Genomic DNA, 20,496 nt, shown 5'->3' on the forward strand with positions numbered 1-20,496 from the left:
TAGATGAGTTCAAAAAGTCAATGGTTAGTGCATCAATAGATCAATATATCATCCACTACATGGTACTTTATCTTCTTAAAGGGTGATAAAGTTCAATCACTTGATGGCAAGTTTTTTACTAGTCCATCTTTTTTAATGCTTTGATAACAGATTATACAATCATACCCTTTGCTTTACAAAGGAATATGATAATCTATCAGTTTGATCAACTCAAGAAATAGAGAAGCCCATTATTAAACTTATTGTGGTTAGTTTAGCCATAAAAGATACGAGGGAGGAGTGGAGAAAGCTAACAATTATTTAGGCCTAGAAAAATCTTGTCCACAAAGAAAATAAGAAAGAAAGACTAAGAAATTTTGAAATTAACAAAGCAATGCAATATTTAAAGAGATAAACAAGAAAAGAATCTTTGAAAAATTCTAATATAGCAATTCAACATGCTATCTAGCAACATATCAAACAATGATAAGAAAATGCTTGGATATCCACAACCAACAATATATCATAAGTTCTTACACGATGAACTCCTTGACAATCTCTATAGAAATCTAGATATAATGAAATATTTGTCAAATTTTATAGAGATCCTTACTAGTAAAATCTTCTCAATTTTTGAAAAAAGCATTTTTGAATATTGTGATAATACAATGGTCTTTCACTCCTTTACTTGTGGCCTCTTTGAAGATGACATGCCTTTATCATCTACTTGTAATGTTTGTTGCTCTACTACTAGAACTATTCGAGATCTAAATAGTCACCTTTTTTCATATTCTCTAAGCAAATTTGGATCCTTCATCTTGCACATTAACCCATATGATGCATATGCTAAATGGTACTGGCTAGTTCATGGTAATTGGGGCCTTATTTAAGAACTCAGAGTTTTTCCCATCTCCATGAACATTTTTCTCTGTGTTCCATCTATTAGGATACACTTTAAGATATCTTGATTGGTCTTCAATGCAAAAAGAGGAAACTTTGTATTGTGCCTTGAAAATTTGTGATGATAGTTAATAAACTTTGGAAATGTCAGGTCATGACATACTGTATGTAGGCAAAATCTTTGCATAGACCTCCACTTTGTTTTCTAATTGCACAAAAAATAAAGCCATCGTAATATGGGAGAAGTTGAAAAATAGCAACAATTCCTATAAAAATCCATATTCTATCCACATGAAGATAGTTTGAAACAAACCTTCTCATTTTTATCAGAAACAAGCAACTCCTTGCTCCATATCTAAATGCTTGATTGGTTGATCTCTAAAGACTTAAGTGAAGTATTTTTGTGATTTTCCCAACTTGTGAGATGCATTCATTTTCTTCTGTGTTGCTTAAAACTATTCCTCCATAGTCAATATTTGTGCAGTAGAGTATGATTTAATATTCTTCATATTTGAATCCACTGGTAGATACTTATTTTAGTATGAAAGAGCAAAGCCAAAATCTTCTTCAAGATTCTTGTGATGATGGATAGACAATAGTCCTCTCTAATGTTATAAAGGACTTGAATATCAATCAAGAGAACATATTGCCTTTCACCAATAGGATAGATATAGAGTAGAGCCATTGGAACATCACCATCTTCCTCCTCTGCTACTTTCTCATCAACTAAACCCACCTCTGTGTTCTTCCTTGTCATGGAATCAATATCCAATTGAGCGATTTTCTCCCTCTCATTGGCAAAATCTAATCTTAGGCCTCATCAATATGTGCCTCAATAAACTAATGTGCATGTTGTTCATTCAATTTTTGCTCTTTCCCTTCATCTTCTAGCAATATGTATAGAATGCAAACAAGCTCATGAAAATACTCAATGAGAGAAAATTTCTAATTGTGCATAAGGCAATGGAAGTGTGGCTTCTTCATGTCTTCTAAAACCCTCAATATTGCATGATTGAACTTTCTTCTAAGGGGATTTTTGGTGAAGACATCGTTGATGTGCACGTATCGGGCACCCTTTATATGCACTTCTCTAATAGATGTACTCTTGTGAAATATACCCTCATGCTCCTTGAGATAGTTTTGTGAAACCTTAATCTAGTTCTCTACAAAGTTAGTGATAGAAAATAGTTGGGACACCTATGGATGGAGATGTTATTATCCTTGATAATGGAAATCTAACAATATGTCTTCTAAATTGCATGCACTACTCCTAGGTTGTTGAGCCCCCATTCCTTCTATCCTCGTAGAAACCATCTACAAATAAACATGGACAATTGTATTAAACTCTACATTAACACTCCAGGGATGCGAAGGTTGGGGTGGTGGTATGCCCCCCAACATTGTAATATTGGTCTAGAGTGAGATTAGTGGAAAGGAAAACCACAACACAACATGGGGGTTAGGTCCTTAAGACAAGGGCTAGCACATCACAAGGGGGGGGGGGGGGGGGGGGTCAAACCTAGGCCAACATGACATGAGGGGACCTTGGGTTAGCACAATGTGATCCCCTAAGTGATCTTGGAAGCCTTCCCCTCCCATTGTGTTAGCTCAGGGCTCCCCTCACCTTGTGTTGAGGCTAGGTCCCCTTTGTCTTGTCATGGCCCAGAGGTCCAGCACAATCTAAGGGGGAGACTTATGCCAACACAATGTGTGGGGGAACTCCCCCTCACCCCAAGCGGCTTACCTTAGCCTTGTCTTGGGCTATGCTAGTGCAATACAAGGGGGAATCCCTGATATCACTTAAGCAGCCTCTTGTTACATTATTGTGTCAGCCTAGCATCCCGCTTGCCTTATATTGGTGTAGGGCCATGGCCTAGGGACAACACAATGGGGGGGACCATTAGTAGGCCACACTTGCATTGTGATGGCCTAGGCCTTTAGAATGCTCGGTTGTCCCGATGTAGGTCCCGAGGCTAGCACAGTGCGATAAGGTGCTCTTGAGATCCCCCCCTATATTGTGCGAGCCTAGGTCTCCTGGTCACCTTGTACTAGTCTAGGGCTAGCATAAGACGAGAGGGGGTGCTCTTGAGACCATCAATGGGGGCCCCTCACATTGTGCTAACCTTAGGCCATTACAAAAGGGGGGGGGGGGGGGATTTTCGATAGACACCTCACATGTTGTGATGATCTAATGCCCTAGGAGAAACCCAAAAAAAAAAAAAACGAAGTAATGAGACTTACACAATGTAATATGGTGCCTCCAATGGTCTCAAGGATCTCCAATTGCATTGTGTTGGTGCAACTATGATATGCCATACATTGATGTATGCATCACTTGAACAACAAAAGGAGAGCGAGGAGATTGACCATGCATAAACACATAGAAGGAGAGTAAGGAGATCAAGGCACACAATAATGAGGTTATGTGATGCCAGGCACGCACGCGCACGTGCACGCTCACGCGCACGCGCACGTGCACACACACACAGTTTTTTTTTGGTTCAAAAATAGATCTCTTGGAAATTTTAAGGGCTACATGGTAACCCAAGAGCATTTGTTGGAGGAGACTAGATTATTAGTTGCAAAGTGCTAGAGTAGGGTGATGGCAATAGTTGCAGGTGGAATGTCTACGACAATCTAGAACTACTCCTAAACCATTTATTGGAGCTACATACAAACATTATAAGTATGAGATTTTTACAATTAAACTAGCATAAGATTTAAAGACGATAGAAAACCTCATTTTCTATTATTTTATGAAGGATAATCACTTAGAAAACTACACAAATCACAACCTTTTGTTGTTTAAAGTTGAGATAGTAAGACCCTAATCAATTGCACTTTACATAGACATAACACTATACCAATTATCACAATTTCTTTTATGTATGTCATGACAGGAGGAAAAGTTGTTTTGTGCTATATCAAATATTTGTATTTTTTTAAAATCACTTATAAATTTCACAATAATTAATATTAGTAATAACACTTGTGTCTTAATTAATCTAACATAGTTTTGGATAATTTGCTTAGCTTCTGAACCATTGCAGTTGAAGATATACATAGTAGGGATATTTAGATCCTCCTCATTTGCCAAGCCCATTTGCACTTGATGTAAATAGATTCTTGCCCTTACATTAAGCATCATTACAAGCACATCCTGCAACCAAACCTTTGATATCATTAGAGGATTATCAGTGTAAGACTTGATCGATCACCATAATATTTCTATTAACATAATGCCATCTCATGTAACAGAAAGTGATTTTTTTTTGTAATGTAAGTATATATTTACAAAAATTGGATTTCTATTGTACTATGAAAGTAATTCCATGCACTTCTTTCATATCCCAACTTTGACCTAGGAAGTCCATGCATTTCTTTAATTTGCACATAACGACAATGATACTTTCCAAACTTCCTCATCATAAGAAAAGTCTACAAAGACATGTAATGGCATGAAGGTTGTGATCTTTTCTAACAACTTGCTAAATTAGGTATCCTTAAATATCAATACAAAAATTCAACAAAAAAAATCACTTGTTTCTGGTTTCATGGTTAACCATTTTGTGCTATCTAGCTTGGAAAAGTGGAAGAGGCTTAAGAGATCTATATCTTGTAATACTTGATGGTGCATTGTAAGATTTATCATAAAAGAGAACATATCCTTAGCCAATTACTTTTTGATTTAGCTTTGCATAGCTGTTTGCCAACAGAACCATGAAACAAATAAAAAATTCCAACTATGCTTTTGATATGTTGCCAATCATCAATGTTTGAAGGATATATATGTACAAACATAGATATAAAATTTAGTAAATTCTTAAAATATATAAGACAAATCCAAAGTCTTACTGATATGCCTTAACTTATAGTATGGCTTATGGCATGGTAGGTCCATGGACCAATTTTGTAAGTGCAATTTTGAGTACATGTATACATGTTCCATTAGCACTTATGTGATTTGTTTTCTTGGTCCTTTGAGCTTGACATCTTTGACTCAACCCTTGTAAGTGTCAATGTATCTGTTTCCATATTTTCTTCTCTTCTTTGTTTGCAATATATCCCAAGTACTAATAGAGATGATGGTAAGAATCTACCTTTTGTTGTCAAGATGAAATTTTTTATATATTGTGATTACACTAATAGAAGAGGAGGGTTGCTAAGGACATGCAACTTCCATTGAACTAGAAGGAAAAGCAAATGAAAATGTTAAATGGAAAGTAGAAGTGAGAATAGCAAATCATATGCAAAATGGAGGAAGAAAATACACTTGAATTGTTTGGAATTTTTATAAAAAAGATAGAGATACTATAACAGAGGGAAAACATTTGGGTGTAATACTCGAGAATTTTAAGAAACTTTTTCGCTTCAACAGTCATTATTTGATGGATGATTCACCAAGTATTGCCAATTGTACCAATTCACCCATCTTTCCTTGAATAAACCTACACAAATGCAAAAAGCACACAAAAAGTGTTGCATTTTTTTGGATGACATATGCTCCAAAAGGGGAAGAAGGCTATTAGGGTTGAGAAAAGGTGGAGCAACCTTTAGACTACTTGTTTGGGCTAGAGATGTCATGAAGGGGGCTAAGAGGAGAGAGAAGACTACAAGAAAGAGAGAAGAAGAGTGCAAAGGAGAAATAAATTCTAGGTGAGGAGAGTGAAATACTAAAAATGGAGAGATAAAAACAATAAATGAAAGAACAAGACAACCATGAAAGTTGGAGGAGAGAGAAGCAAGAAAATGACTTGTAATATATTCCATTGGTTGAAATTAAGTAGTCCTTAGACCTTTTTATACCTACCTCTACTTCCCATCCTTTACATTCCATTGCTGTAAGAACAGGCCCTTCTAAACAAAAAATGCTATAACTTCTAATAGAAGTATCCAAATGAAGTGTGCCACATGTCAAAACATAGCTATTGACAAGTACTTTGATTCTATGTAGGTGACATATTTTTAAAAACTAGATATAATAAAAATTATTCTAAAATAGACTACTATCTAGGCCCTTTCTATACCATAAATTAGCTTCACTACTGACAATGCCTCAGCTCACTAATGCATCTTGAAGGTTGGGAAAATCATCTAATATAGAATCTGGCCTCCAAGAATCTTCTTCAAGTGGCAAACCTCTCCATTTGATCAAATACTTGGTGATAGAATGAGAGTGACGCTTCTTCTCATGCTTGCCTATGATCTCCTCAAGGATATATTGAATAAGATCTTATTCATCCATAGGAGGCAGCTCATCAACTATTTCCACTTGAGTACCATAAAAGGGTTTGAATTCTCTTATGTGAAACACATTATGAGCCTTAGTAGAAGAGGGTGGTTCCAATCTATATACCAAGTCTCAAATATGCTTTAGAATCCTGTAGGGTCCATAAAACCTGTGAGCAAGTTTATTACTAGATCTATCCTTCAAAGTAGAGTAATGAGACTTGGGTACTTTCAAGAGAACTCACTCTCTTTTCTGGAACTCTAAAGGTCACCCCTTCTCATTATCATACATCTTCATTTGATCTTATTTCTTTCTAAGATTCATCTTACACTGCTGAAGAAGATTTTGCATTCTTTCCAATTCTTCTTTTCCATGAGGGTTTACCTTCACACTTTAAATGACTGCGAGTAAGGGCACCTTATAACCATATATAGTCTCACAAAGGGTGAAACTCCAATACTAGCACGAGTGGAGTTATTATAAGTAAACTCAACTAAATGCAACCATGAATCCCATGCATGTTGCATATCATGATAGTAATGGCGAAGATAAGTCTCTAACCACTTATTTACCCTTTTTGTCTAGCAATTAGTTTGTGGATGATAGGTTGTAGAATGAGCCTACTTAGTACCCATGGAGCTAAATATCGTTTGCCAAAAGTTGCTTATGAACTTGGTATCCCTATCATGCACAATCACCTATGATAGACCATGTAATCTAAAGATCTGCTCCATGAACTAACTAGCCACCTGTGTGAAGCAGTAAACTATGTCTTGGTAGGAATAAAATGGGCTACCTTGGTGAGTCTATCGACAACTACATATATGCTATTGCATCCCTTTTTGGTAGTAGTCAAGCCAATAATGAAATCCATGGTAATATATGTCCATTTTCTTTAAGGAATAGACAATGGTTGCAACAAACCACCTGGCTTATGAGTGCTATTCTTGTTTCGTTGACAAGGCATAGACTTCATGACGTAATTCTTTACATCTCTTCATAATCTTTTCTAGTGAAAGCTTTTGCTGCTCTTTATCGTAGGTCTTAAACACTTCAAAATATCTAGCTATAGGCGATATATGTAAGTTCTCTATAATTTTCAACTTGAAAGAAGAAGTAGAGAGAATAACAATCTACAATTAAGCTAGATAAGGTAATTTTTAAGGTGATAATGTGAGTTTTTCTCCATAAGATCTTGCTCTATTTTCTAAAATACATGAGAGCTTATCATCCAAAAGATAGGCCTCCTATAACTCCTCAATCAAATCACTATGTATCTCAGTCATAGTTGAAACCTTACAAGCCCACATTCTAGAAAGAGAATTAGCTACTATATTGTCATTACCCCTTGTATGAGTGATGTCAAAATCATAATTTTGTAAGGTAGCTATTGATGTACGCTGCTTAGGAGTGAAATTTGATTAAGGAAGTACTTTAGGACCCTATGATCACTTTGAACTCTAAATTAGTTGCCATACAAATAATGGTGCTATTTCTTTATCGCATGAAGAATAACCAACATATTTTGGTCATAAACATTCATAGCCATTTTCTTATCTCTAAGATTGGGACTCTCAAAGGCAATAACTCCATGCACTCGTAGTAATATAGTCCCTATGCCACGGCCACTGGCATCATAATGTATGGTAAACTCTTTAGAGAAATTTGAACATGCCAAAAAAGGGCTAGAAGTAAGAAGTTTCTTGAACTAGTTGAAGTTGGAATTTGCAAGTGCATTCCAAAACAAGGCTCCCTTCTTCAACCTATTAGTTAGAGGAGTTGCTACAGTCCCGTATTAATGCTTAATGTGCTATAGAATGATGATAGACCAAGAAATCCTCTAAGTGAAGTAGTGGTGGTAGGTGTTGGCCAATCTCTGACACATCGCACCTTAAAATCAGCATGTATCCCTTTCTCACTAACAATATGGCCTAAGTACTCCACCTCTGTTTGCATACAAGAACACTTCTTCTACTTAGCAAAGAGTCTGTGATGCCTCAACACATCAAAAACCTTCCTCGTATATAACAAATGATCATGTAGTATCTTGCTATAAATCAGTATATCATTGAAGAAAAGAAGGATGAACTGAAAGAGGAAAGGCTGTAAGATCTTATTCATCAAACTCTGGAAGGTTGACATCACCAAGAAATGGTATAACCCACGATCATTCCTAAAAGCTATTTTAACTTCATTACCCTCTCACATACGAATTTGATGAGATCTTGATCTTAAGTCAATTTTGGTAAAAAACCTAGCCCCCTTGAGCTCATCAAGAAAATCATCTACTCTTGGAATCAGGTACTTGTTCTTCTCTATGATCTTGTCTAGATCTATGTAATCAATACACATACTAAAGGATGCATCTTTCTTCTTCACTAACAAGACCGAAGATGCATATGGTGAAGAACTAGGCTCCATGAACCCCATCTCTAGAAGCTCCTTAATTTGCTTGGTCACTTATTCATGCTCACATTTAGACAATCTATAGGGTGGCTCATTGACTAGCTTTGAATGTGCTCCAAATCTATAGGGTGATCCACTACTTTCTTGGGAGGTAACGAAGTAGGAACATCAAACAAATCCCTATACTCCCAAGTAGTAGAGCATTCAAAGTTGGATGCTCAAATGAATTCTTGGATTGATCCTCAATCTTTTTTTAAAGGTATGAAATAAAAATCTAAGAGCGCCTCTTATACTCCTTAAGTATAACTATATAAGAGCGCCTCTTACACTTCATTATATATGCAAGGTGTTGTTTAAGATTTAGATGTAGTTATTTTACATGATGATAGTAGCTCACATATTTTTCTAAAAAATTGATTAGAAGATTGCACTTGAAAACCACTCCATCATTGTATAAGGTGAAATTTTCTTTTCAAGGAATAAGATATAATGGAACTCCTAAAGCTAAAGGTCTCAAAAACTATGGGTTCTTATAAATAAAAACCTACTTTTCTTGTGGCTCCTTTATAGTCTTCTAATATCATATTAGGTATGCCTTTTTACAATCAATATAACCCTAACATTAACTATCACATTTATTTAATAGCCTTTCAATTTTAGGGAGTGTGTATCACTTTGCATGAAAATAATGATTTAGAGGGATTTTTCTTGATTTTACATACCCAGGCCAAGCACACTCTTAGGAAACAAAGCAAAGCCTACATGATTTATATAATACAGATTGAGGATCCTGAGATTGTACTTTTTATGCTGTCACAAAAGCATTTTCTTGCTACTATAATAAGGACTATCTTACCGATGACTATCCCCCTCAGTTTTGTCACCATCTAGAGGAGAGTTAGACCACAAGATCTAACTATTTCCTAGAGTTTCTCCTCAACACAAGGTACCTTATAGACAAAAATTACTTTACCAAAATAAAATTCAATGGTAAGTCACTAAACTTCTAGATAAAGGCCTTATTCGTCCTAGTTTGTCACCTTTTGAATCACTTGTTTTTCTTGTCAAAAAGAAAAATAAAATATCCATGTGCATCAACTACATGATACTTAATAAAGTCGCTATAAAAAATAGGTATCCTATACCTCGCATTGATGATCTACTTTCATAATCAACAAGATAAATTAAAGATATCTTCAATTTTTAGTAAAATTGATTTAAGCATGGATACCATCACCTTAGAATGGACACAATTGGCATTGTTAAAGCTACTTTTTACACAATTTAGATACTATGAATTTCATGTTATGCCTTTTGGTTTAACGAGTGAACTTGTAACTTTTGCTAGGCTTATAAACAAAATTTTAATTGATTATTAGTATTTTATTAGTGTATTTCTTGATGATATTTTGGTTCTTAATAAATTGAAAAGAGGATATCAAGAACATTTGAAAGTACTTTTTGGTTTACTGAAAGCTAATTACTTGTATGCTAACCCTATAAAAAGTGTATTCTTTTAAGACCAAATTAAATATCTAGGCCATAGTGTTAATGCCTAAGGCATCAATATTGATCCAAGGAAAGTGCATACTATAAATGAATGGCATGTACCTAAAAATGTGCATAAAGTTCGTTTTTTTCTTGAATTAACTAGAATTCGTAAGAAGTTTGTGTGGATTTTTAAAAATTTCTTTGCCTCTAATACTTTTACTTCATAAAAATATTGTTTTCCATTGAAAGTCTAGTCAACAAACATCTTCTCTTTAAACTATTTTTTGACTCATGCTCTTGTTTGGCAATTATCTGATTTTAACTAGCCTCATTTTTTGTTGTTACATATTCTAGTGTATCAAGAATGTAGAATGACTATCCCATTGCCTACAAAAGTCGCAAACTAAAACCATCCAAGCAGAATCATAGCACCTATGATAAGTAACTATTAGCTATTATCCATGCTTTAGATATTTGTAAACATTACCTTATGGGTTCAGAACTTTTAATAAAAACTAATCAACAAGCCATATAGCATCTTTTATCTCAATCCTTAATTGTTTATAAGTACATTGAATGGGCTTCTTTTATTCGAAACTTCTATCCTATGATTCAATGTCAACCAGAAAGTGCTAATATCGTAGTTGATGCTCTTAGCTATTGCCCCCATGATTTGTTTCTATTCATCATATTCTTAGATTGATTAGATAAAAACTACTTATTTAAATCGTGTCTTTAGTAGTGATTCAATCTTTTGAATCCATGATTTCTACTTACCCTTTTAATCTTAACTTTTGTAATGTGTGACATCATAATAACAGATTTCCTTAGATTTCATTATTGGTCTACCAACGAAATATGACCTGTTTTTAAGATATCTTTTGTATTTTGAACACTAAGAGAATAAAATCAAATAAATACATGCATGGGGAATATCCTCACCCATACATGGAGGAATGATTATACCTAACTAGATTCATGCACTCATTTTAAAAAACTCTATTCTTTACCAATTAGTTGTTTATGAATTTTCTTCAATTTTATGTAAGGCTATGGTGAATTCTTGCAACAAAATTGAGTCATAGACCTTCAAGGGAAGACATGGCAGTTGATCCATTCATTGCTTGGTAAGATATCTAGGAGTGGCACTCTAGATCTAGGAGATCAACCTTTGGATGAGTTGGATTGGCGTCCAAGGGAGTTACTCTAGCCAACCTCGTTGATGCAATTGCCCAAAACCATTGGGTTACTTTGCTTACATGGTCCACATTAACAAACATTCAATGTAGACTAACATGGATTGGACCCCCTAATGTTGCAAACACTAGAAAAAGCATATCACTAACACTTTCCACAAAAACTACCAACACCTTTTGGATTGCTTGCAACCAAGTAGAGTATCCTACTTGTGGCTTCTAGCACATGGGGGCCTTGCAATCAAAGAGTTGGCTGGCCGAAATGCAACATGATGTAGTTTATAAGCACTACCCATAGCATCACACACTCGGAGACTCCAAAGCATTGCCTTTGGTCATGCAAGTCAACATACATTGCATTTCAAGGATCGCCTTTTACTAGCAATCAATTAGCAAGGGCCCCACTTACCATATGAGATAGAGATGCATAATACAATCTACATCATAGAGGTAGGCTCTTATGCTGTGGTAGGTCTAGAGGCCTTGCCAAGCCACTAGGTACTAGAGCCTAGAGTGTCACGATAATAGGTTTAGGAGATCATTGTGAGCCTCACAAGATGGCACATCTTGAAGGCACGTTGCCAAAAATGGTTTTCAATGGTGAAAGCCTCTCAATATAAACTACTCTAGCAAAGGTGAAGTCATCCATCATCCACTCACTCCATGGCCACTAGAATCAGCTGTAGGGTGATTCAACATTGAAAGGAGCTTTGGTATCAATCCATTCACACCTAGGGTGGCCTTGGCCTATTCTCCACGATGCAAGCGAGCCGCCCTAGGTGGCACTACATCTTCCCTCCAGGGTTTCTATCCCCCTGCCCCCACACCACCTTGAGAGGCTAGTATATACAAGTGTTTTCTGATTTTTGAACAACTCCAAGTAGTGGTTAGGGGGGAGAACGAGGAATTGAAACATCATCATCAACTAATACGATCATAGGACACACAGCATATAGACTCATGATCTTCCTCGTTTGATGAATAACCCAAAACGAAGCTTGAATTTGGCACATATCCCTCTTTTATTGTATGCAAACTCAAGAACTCTAGCATCAGTAATAGGTTTATGCTTCGGCGGTCACCCACAATTATGCTGTGCACCTTTTTGTTCACTTCTATAGATGCACCTGCACATATTTTCTCAGCTTGTATATGTTTCCTCATCTCCTCTACTTTTTTTGCATCCATCCACCTGCAAGCACTTGTATACATCTCTTCCACAAGCAAATAACCAGCTGCATCTTCTGGATTCAACTGGATGAGTTGTTGGAAGCATCTCTGCCCTAAATCCACAATGCCATAAGTTTTACATGCACTAAGAAGATTTTTCAATACTTCCTGCAAAGGAATACACTTCATAGCTTCTGCAAAGGTCTCTGCCTCACAAACATGCCCTGATCGTTCAAGAAGATCAACAATACAAATGTAATGATTTGGTGATGGTTCAATGCAGTATTCTTTCATCAAATTGAAATACTCTTGGCCCTTCTGGACCAGGCTGGCTTGGCTACAAGCAGCAAAAAGGCAAGTAAATGTCACAGCATCTGGCTTCACACCTTGCTCTAGCATGTTTTCAAAACATTGTATAGCCATGTTAGGCTCACAGTTCTCAGCATATGCCTGTATCATTGCGGTCCATGTAACAACATTTTGATGATGCAGTTGGTCAAACACGTCCCGTCCCTCTGCAGGCAAGCCCCACTTTCCATACATGTCTATCAACCTGCTGCCTACAAAAAGATCCCTTTCTAGTCCTGATTTTCTTATGTCATTGTGCAATTCGCGCCCTGTTTCTATGGCTCCTATCATGCCACAAGCTTTCAAGCAGCAAACATACATGGAAGCATCCACAGACACATTATCCATTTGCAACTTTTTGAAACAATTCAGGGCTTCCTCATTGAGGCCACGGTCAATATAACCGGTCAGTAGTGCAGTCCATATTGGTGCATCCCGCATAGGTAGTCTTTTAAACACTTCCTGTGCTTCAGCAAGGCAGCCAAAATTTGTGTACATATCGACTAGTGCAGTAGCCAGATGTAACTCTTTGTCAAAACCTCTTCTACTTAATTCAGCATGAATTTCTTGGCCCAGTTTTACAGTTCCTGTGCTACCACAGGCTTTCAAGCCACAAAGTAAAGTGATATCATCTGGAGACAGTCTCTCTAATTGCATTTGTGCAAAGCATTCGACTGCTTTTGAAGCCCTCCTATCTTCAATATATCCTGCTATCAGTGCATTCCATGAGACTACATTCCGAGTCCTCAGTTGGTCAAAGACTTTTTGTGCCTCAAGAAGAGAGCTACACTTGGCATACATATCTAGCATGGTAGTGCCAATAAAGACGTCTTTATCCAGTCCTTTTCTGGCAATCTCTTCACAAATTAGCTGGCCTCTTTCTTTGTCTCCCAAGGAGCCACATGCTTTCAAGCTGCAAACGTATGTATAATCAGCTGGAGATATGGCCCCCAGCAGCATCTGTTCATAGCATGTCAATACTTCCTTATGAAGCCCAACTTCACTATAGCCTGTAATCAATGCATTCCAAGACACTCCATCCTGGGCTGGAAGCCTGTCAAACACCTGACGGGCTTCTCGAAGAGAGTCACATTTGCAGTACATGTCCACCAAAGTATTGCCGATAAAGGCATCGACTGGCAGTCCAATTTTGATGATTTCACTGTGAAATGCAAGGCCACTTTCCCTGTCTTTTAATTTAGAACAGGCTTTGAGAAGGGCCACATATATATAGCTGTCAGGTTGGACAGCTTTCTCCTGCATCTTGTTGTGGATGCGGAGGACCTGCTGCGGGCTTCCGGCATCAACATAGCCTGAGATGAGGGAGCGCCAGCAGTTACGGCTCGCATATGGCAACCTGTCAAACACCTGCTGGGCCTCAAGCAAGCCTCCACAGTCCACCAGCATGGGCACGACGTAGTTGCCAAGAACCGGGTGGGCGTCCAACCTGTGATGGCGCATGTAGGCGAGCAATCGCCTTCCGCAGGAGAGATCCTTACTGTGTCTGCATTTCTGCAACAACCTGATGAGGCCCTGCACTGCGCGCAGATCGGCCATGGACGCTTCGACCTGACGACGATGACGCTCCGCATCATCTCGTACTCGAAACAAATACAGGATTGATGATACGGTTCCCTGTTCTTGTTCTTGTTCTTTTTCTGCTAAGGACCGAGTCACCGAAGATAACGCAGGAGAATGATGGGTCTCTTCTTCGTCTTCTTTCTTGCTTCCTATTCGCCTCCTGCTGCTGCGGCTAAAGATGGATGCAGCCTGCGATCACACAGTGCTGTTTACTTTGCAGGAAAATCATTTGTAAAAGCTAACTAGTAAGATGGCTTTACTCGCAAGTCGCGCTTTTTGCCGAATTTGCATTTTACACGCCAAAAAGAGAGTGTGGAATTGGCCAATGGCAATAACAGTGTACTTTTGGCATGCAAGAAAGAGGGGCGGCGGGTACAGGTGTTTTGGGATGTCTCAAGACTCAAGCTCATCAATCCCTACATCCGAGGTGCTCTGCACTGCGCTCTCCTACGAGATGAAATGTCTCACCTCAAATAATAAAGTCGGAAAAAAAAAAGAGCTGTGAACCGATCAAGGCTCTCATTATCTAGTTTTCCTACCATGTAAGCTATATACTAAAACCACCAGCTCTTGTGCTTGATTCTATCCCAGTTTGCTTCTTCCCTAACACCTTCAAACACTACTCTAAACCTAGATTCCCAAATTTCATGGACTGTGAAATTCTTGAGATGGATCAACCTAGTCCTACCTCCTTTTATTTTATCCTAAAAAATACATAACCCTAGTGCCACCTTATGAAAGACGGAGACTCCATTTTAGGGAAAGAAGCACCACCAAGCATCTTTAGCTAGACATCCATTCCAAAATGCATTTTCCATCATTCTAACTCACCACATAGATACTTTTAATCAATAAGTCCCCCTTTGGTTCAGTTTGTTGGTAGTCTCATAAGGGCCCCTGTGATTACCCTCCAAGCAAACACCCTATCTTTGTAGGGGGCAATTATAATAACCAAACACCCTTGAAGTTGTATGTAAGCCTATTGTTGGGAATCTCCAGATTTTATAGTTTCTCAAATTTAGTTCCCATGGAACTAGCACACCCAAACAACTTCTTGATTGTTGCACTGTTAAAGTTATCTAAGATTTTCTGACTACCTAACATTGGCTGTTGGGGGTTCAAGAATTTTTAAAGTTATGATGTGGTCATGAATACTCATGCTTTCTAATCAAACTTAGGGAGAAGCCACATGTGGACCTACTCAACATTCTATAAGTCAAAAAATGCAAAGTCGTCTAGTATGTCACTTCATCAAAACTTTGATGTAGTTCAAAAGCTACAATCACTCAATGGATATTTGGTGGTTACCTCTCTCACCAAGAGCCGGGTTCTTGGCCATGAGGATATAAGTGTACTACACTATGAGCTACACGTCATCTTTTCTTATGGAGTGACTCATTTCTAGGTGGAGTTAAGCAAGTGGAATGGCATGTGGTATCTTTCGTGACGTTAGGTCCAGTTGATTGAAGTGTTAGGATAGAGACCAATTGCCAATAGGTAGGTTGACATCACTTGCATAAGTATATATATATATATACCCATTATTCCAAAAAAGACATATTTCTTTTCCGTCCCCCCCGGATGAAAATTCTTCTCTCTCAAGTTTGTCACATTGCCTCTCTGACCACAAAAAACTTCCTCACTACTTGCCTCCCTTAGATCTTGTGCGATTTTCATGGCTCGTTTCGGCTGCTCTGCGTACAACCTTTTTTCTCCTCACCATACACAAATGAGGAAGATAAGAAATAACTTTCTTAAGGTGCCATTGTTTCTAGTTCCCCCCTCCCCAAAAAACAAAAAAGAAAATATTTTTAAAATTGTTATAAGCCCTCACCACCTCCCCTCCCCCTCAACTGCTACTGTTGCCTTCATCATTTCATCATCATCCACCTCCTCTCCTCCCCTTGTTGGTAACCATCACCCCTGCCTCCCCCCCCCCCGGCCGCCCCCCCACAAATGATTGAAAGAAAAATCTCCTCATATTCTTCTCTTTGTTGGACACCTCATTTCCCCTCTAAGATTATAAAATAACAATAATCTCCCCTTTTAGCTCTTATATAACGAGCTCTTCTCCCCCTTCTTTGGGTGTCTTGGATGGGATGGTGAAAAGGCTATCCATCCAAATTGATATGTGTTCGCCTTAGACAACAACCAGATAATCTCAAAGATAAATTATCATTGATTTTAAATCACTATTGGAGAAAAGTATATCATATTTTTTTGTATCTAGTTAATAGTTAAGTCTTCAATATTTTATCGATACAAATAGTCGGATGTTAGCATATGAAGGAAAAACAAGTAAGAAATAGCAAAAGATGAATCTTTAATATATTGATATTATCAAGCATAGGGTTACTCGTCTTGACACTTGAATTCATGAGAGTCAGGATAAATTAATAAGAAAAAATATTTAAACACTATGAAAATGATAGAGAAACAATGACAATCTTACTACTTTAAAAAAGTCTAAAATGCCTTAAGAAATTTAATTGATTTTCATAAGAACTTAAAAATAGGACTACAATTAGAAAATCTTAAAAATAGGACTACAATTAGAAAATCTTGTAAAACAATACATAAAAATCATTGAAATATTATCACTAAAATATATATACTCAAAGTGTCAATAAACCATATATCCCATAAGCAAATACATCACTGATGAATGATAGAGGTAAGTGCTGGTGTCCAAAGCATACAAAATCAAATCAACCCACAAGTGTAGGTAGTTGCATCCAATAGTATATAAGAGAGCATTACATGAACCAAGAGTTTTAATGTCTCAAAAAACCAAGCTTTGCTAAGTAAGTACATGCGTATCCCACTAAAAGCAATATGAAATGCAAAGCAAGTAAGCAAAGCTTAAGACATATATATCAAAGCATCCAGGAAGCCTAAGAGCATCACAAATACATCTAGGAGCGTAAGCATCCAATGAAGCTTTATTACTCCTAATAAGTAAGTAAGCATGAAAACTCAAAGCAACTAATCAAAGCCCAAGAACATCAAATATAGCTCAAATCCAAGTGCCAAAGCATGTCATGACCATATCCAAGCTCATATATCAATGCTAGACATCATTGTAGATATGTAGGATACTTTAAATACCATGTAGGCACAATAGGCATTCAAAGCATAAAGCTTACAATTATATACTTGCTACCCAAACTGCTATTATAGTAGTAAACACTTCAATGGCTAAGCTGATCAAGATCTAATCAGCCCAAAAGTATTTTCAGAGCATCAAGGTATCATCTGAGCATTGCAAACATTTCCCATAAGCATTAGTAGAGCATACACCAATCAAATGCTTGATATCTGAACCAAAAATATTTTGTTCTATGTAAAATAGAGCACTATAAATTACAAAAACCAGCTTTATGAGTGCTCAAATCTGTAGCTCTTGTCACACTCTTCGTTTTTAGCTATAGAACACTTGAATTTGATATCATATGCAAAAGTTATGGGAAAAATACAAGTGTTGTCAAACTACCATAGCTATCCATAACTTTTGTAGCATGCTTTGTATCCACTCAAAATGGATAGAATAACTACTTCTCAACTCAATAAGCACTCAACAAGGCTCAACTAAGTCCCGGTGTTGCTCTCTTTTTTTGATTTGAGGCCATTTCAGGGCCCATTTTGGAGGCGGAAGTTTTCTGCGCGCACTCAAGAAAAGGCCCAGTTTTATTCTGTGCGACCACTGTTCTACAGGTTGGTGAAAAGTTATTGTAGAAATTGCATCGTATGCCTGTGCGCAGAGACATTGGGGGTTACAGAATCATCCTTGTTGCCTGTTGATGCAAAATCGTCACTAGGAAGTGACTGTGTGGTCAAATACCACTTTCGTCAGTTTTGCAGATTTGCCCTTGTGAGGCTGAAGCTGTGTTCTTTGCAGTGACAGAATTTTTTGCAGTGTTCTGTAATGGCGTCTGATTCTCTTTCACAGATTGTCATTGAAAAGCTTGACAAGAACAACTTCCAAGCATGGAAGTTCAGAATGAAAAATTTCCTTATGGTAAAAGGATATTGGGAATTCGTTGCAGGAAATGAAGAAGAACCAGTTCTTCCTGATGTTCCCAATCAACAGCAAATGCAGGTATTTAAAGCATGGCATGAGAGAGCCAGAAAAGTTATGTATTGGCTGTCTATCAGTATTTCAGACTCTACGATTGTGCATATTCAGGATGCAAGTACACCAAAGGAGGCATGGGATACTTTGTCAAAAATGTATAGCACAAATACGCAAGCCAGGAAAATGCAGCTCAAGTAAGAGTTGCACAATGTGCAAAGAGAAAATATGAGCATCAATGACTACCACATGAAGGTGAAGAAGATTGCAGATGCACTTGCTTCCATTGGGTCGCCAGTGGAAGATGATGATTTAGTTTCTGTGACCTTGAATGGTCTAGGAAAGGATTATGCACAGTTCCGAACATCCATTTCTGTCCGTGAAAGATTTCCTGATTTTGAGGAGTTGATTGCTCTTCTAATTTCTGAGGAGTAGAGAAATGGTGGTGCATCTTCTTCAGGAGGAACTTCAAAAGAAGCTGTCTTCTACTCAAATGCTGGAAGAGGTAGAGGCAGAGGTGTGGCCGATCTGGAGGCCGTGGTAGAAATCAGAATATGCAGCAAACTCAAGAAAACCAGTCCTATGGAGGAGAACGTGGTAACTCTAGAGGCAGGGGGAGCCAAAGAGGTCGTGGTGGATGGCAAAGAGGCCAAAATGCAAACAGTAATGTTGAATGCTACTACTGTGGTAAAATGGGTCATATGGCTAAAGATTGCTATAAAAAGCAGAATGACATCATGAATGGAAAATTGCAACAAGGGAATTATGCATCTTCTAGTAGACAGGGTGATGATAAAAATGAGCATTTGTTTATGGTGCAACACATGAACAATTCTGTGACAAGTGCAGAAGAAAGCAACGATGTATGGTATGTTGACTCAGGTGCATCAAACCACATGACAGGTCATGCAGAATGGATGGAGGATGCAAGGAAAATGGAAAAACCAGGATTTGTGGAGACTGGTGATGATACTGCACATCCTATTGTGCAGATTGGAAAATTTCCTTTGTCTATGCAGGATGGGAAAAAGAAATACATGTCTGATGTATTTCATGTCCCGAAAATCACTAAGAATCTGGTTTCTGTTGGTCAAATGGTTTAGCAGGGCTTGCAGGTTAGATTTAATCCTCATGGATGCTTTGTTGAGGATATGAAAAATAAAGGTCGCTTGATAGCAAAAGGAAAGAAGAAGGGCATAATGTTTACGTTGGATGCAGACATGCCTGAATTGAGTGCAGCAATGTTTGCACATAGGACTGGTGTAGTTGCAGATATTGATATCTGGCATAAACGCATTGGTCATGTTAATGTACAATGACTTAAATCAATGTAGGCCCAAAATATTGTTGCAGGATTGCCTAAATTCAAGGTTGCAGAAATGCATAAGGTATGTGAAGCCTGTCAATTTGGAAAACAGGCAAGGAAACCATTTCCTAGACATGTTCAAGAGAGTAAGAAGCCATTGGAATTAATCCACTCTGATGTGTGGACTATTAAAGCTGCATCTCTTGGAGGCTGTCATTATTTTGTCACTTTTATTGATGACTATAGCAGAAAAGTTTGGGTGTATTTTAGGAAAAAGAAAAGTGAAGTTTTTGGGTATTTCAAAACTCTTAAAGCTATGGTTGAAAAAGAAACAGGCCTGCAAATAAAATGTCTAAGGTCAGATGGAGGGGGAGAGTACCTCTCAAATGAGTTTGCAAGGTTCTTGCAGGAGCATGGCATAAAGCAGCAATATTCATGCGGTCATACCCCACAACAAAATAGAATTGCAGAAAGGAAAAACATGCATATTGGAGAGGTATCTCGTGCCATGCTCAATGAAAAAGACTTGACAGATTTTTACTAGGCTGAAGCAGTTGCTACAGCAGTCTACATAATGAACAGGACTCCCACTGCAACAATACATGGGATGACTCCAGAGGAGAGGTATACTGGTAGGAAACCAGATATTTCTCATTTGAAGATTTTTGGTTGCATTGCGTATGTTCATGTGCCAGATGAGTTGAGATCCAAGTTGGATCCAAAAGCTGAGAAGTGCATCTTTATTGGTTACTCTCTGAGCAGAAAGGGTATAGATGCTATAACCCTTCTACTCGTAAGTTTACAGTGAGCAGAGATG

The 20,496-nt window shown here is 37.7% G+C and overlaps 1 protein-coding gene across 1 annotated transcript; it reads right to left on the bottom strand.

Annotated features, from left to right (window-relative positions):
- Nucleotides 1–12,123: 12,123 nt before the first annotated feature.
- LOC148035008 (pentatricopeptide repeat-containing protein At1g11290, chloroplastic-like) lies at nucleotides 12,124–14,277 on the bottom strand. The gene has a single exon (XM_087680758.1). The coding sequence runs from the start codon at nucleotides 14,275–14,277 to the stop codon at nucleotides 12,124–12,126; it is 2,154 nt and encodes a 717-aa protein (XP_087536884.1).
- Between the last annotated feature and the right edge of the window lie 6,219 nt (nucleotides 14,278–20,496).

The sequence above is a fragment of the Lygodium microphyllum genome, chromosome 6, assembly GCF_053477565.2.
Source record: "Lygodium microphyllum isolate KBCC chromosome 6, Lygodium_microphyllum_v1.1.10, whole genome shotgun sequence".
Classification (NCBI taxonomy): Eukaryota; Viridiplantae; Streptophyta; class Polypodiopsida; order Schizaeales; family Lygodiaceae; genus Lygodium; species Lygodium microphyllum.

Coding starts and splice junctions, on each gene's coding strand:
- LOC148035008 (XM_087680758.1), bottom strand. CDS start 14,277: ATGGCCGATCTGCGCGCAGTGCAGGGCCTCATCAGGTTGTTGCAGAAA.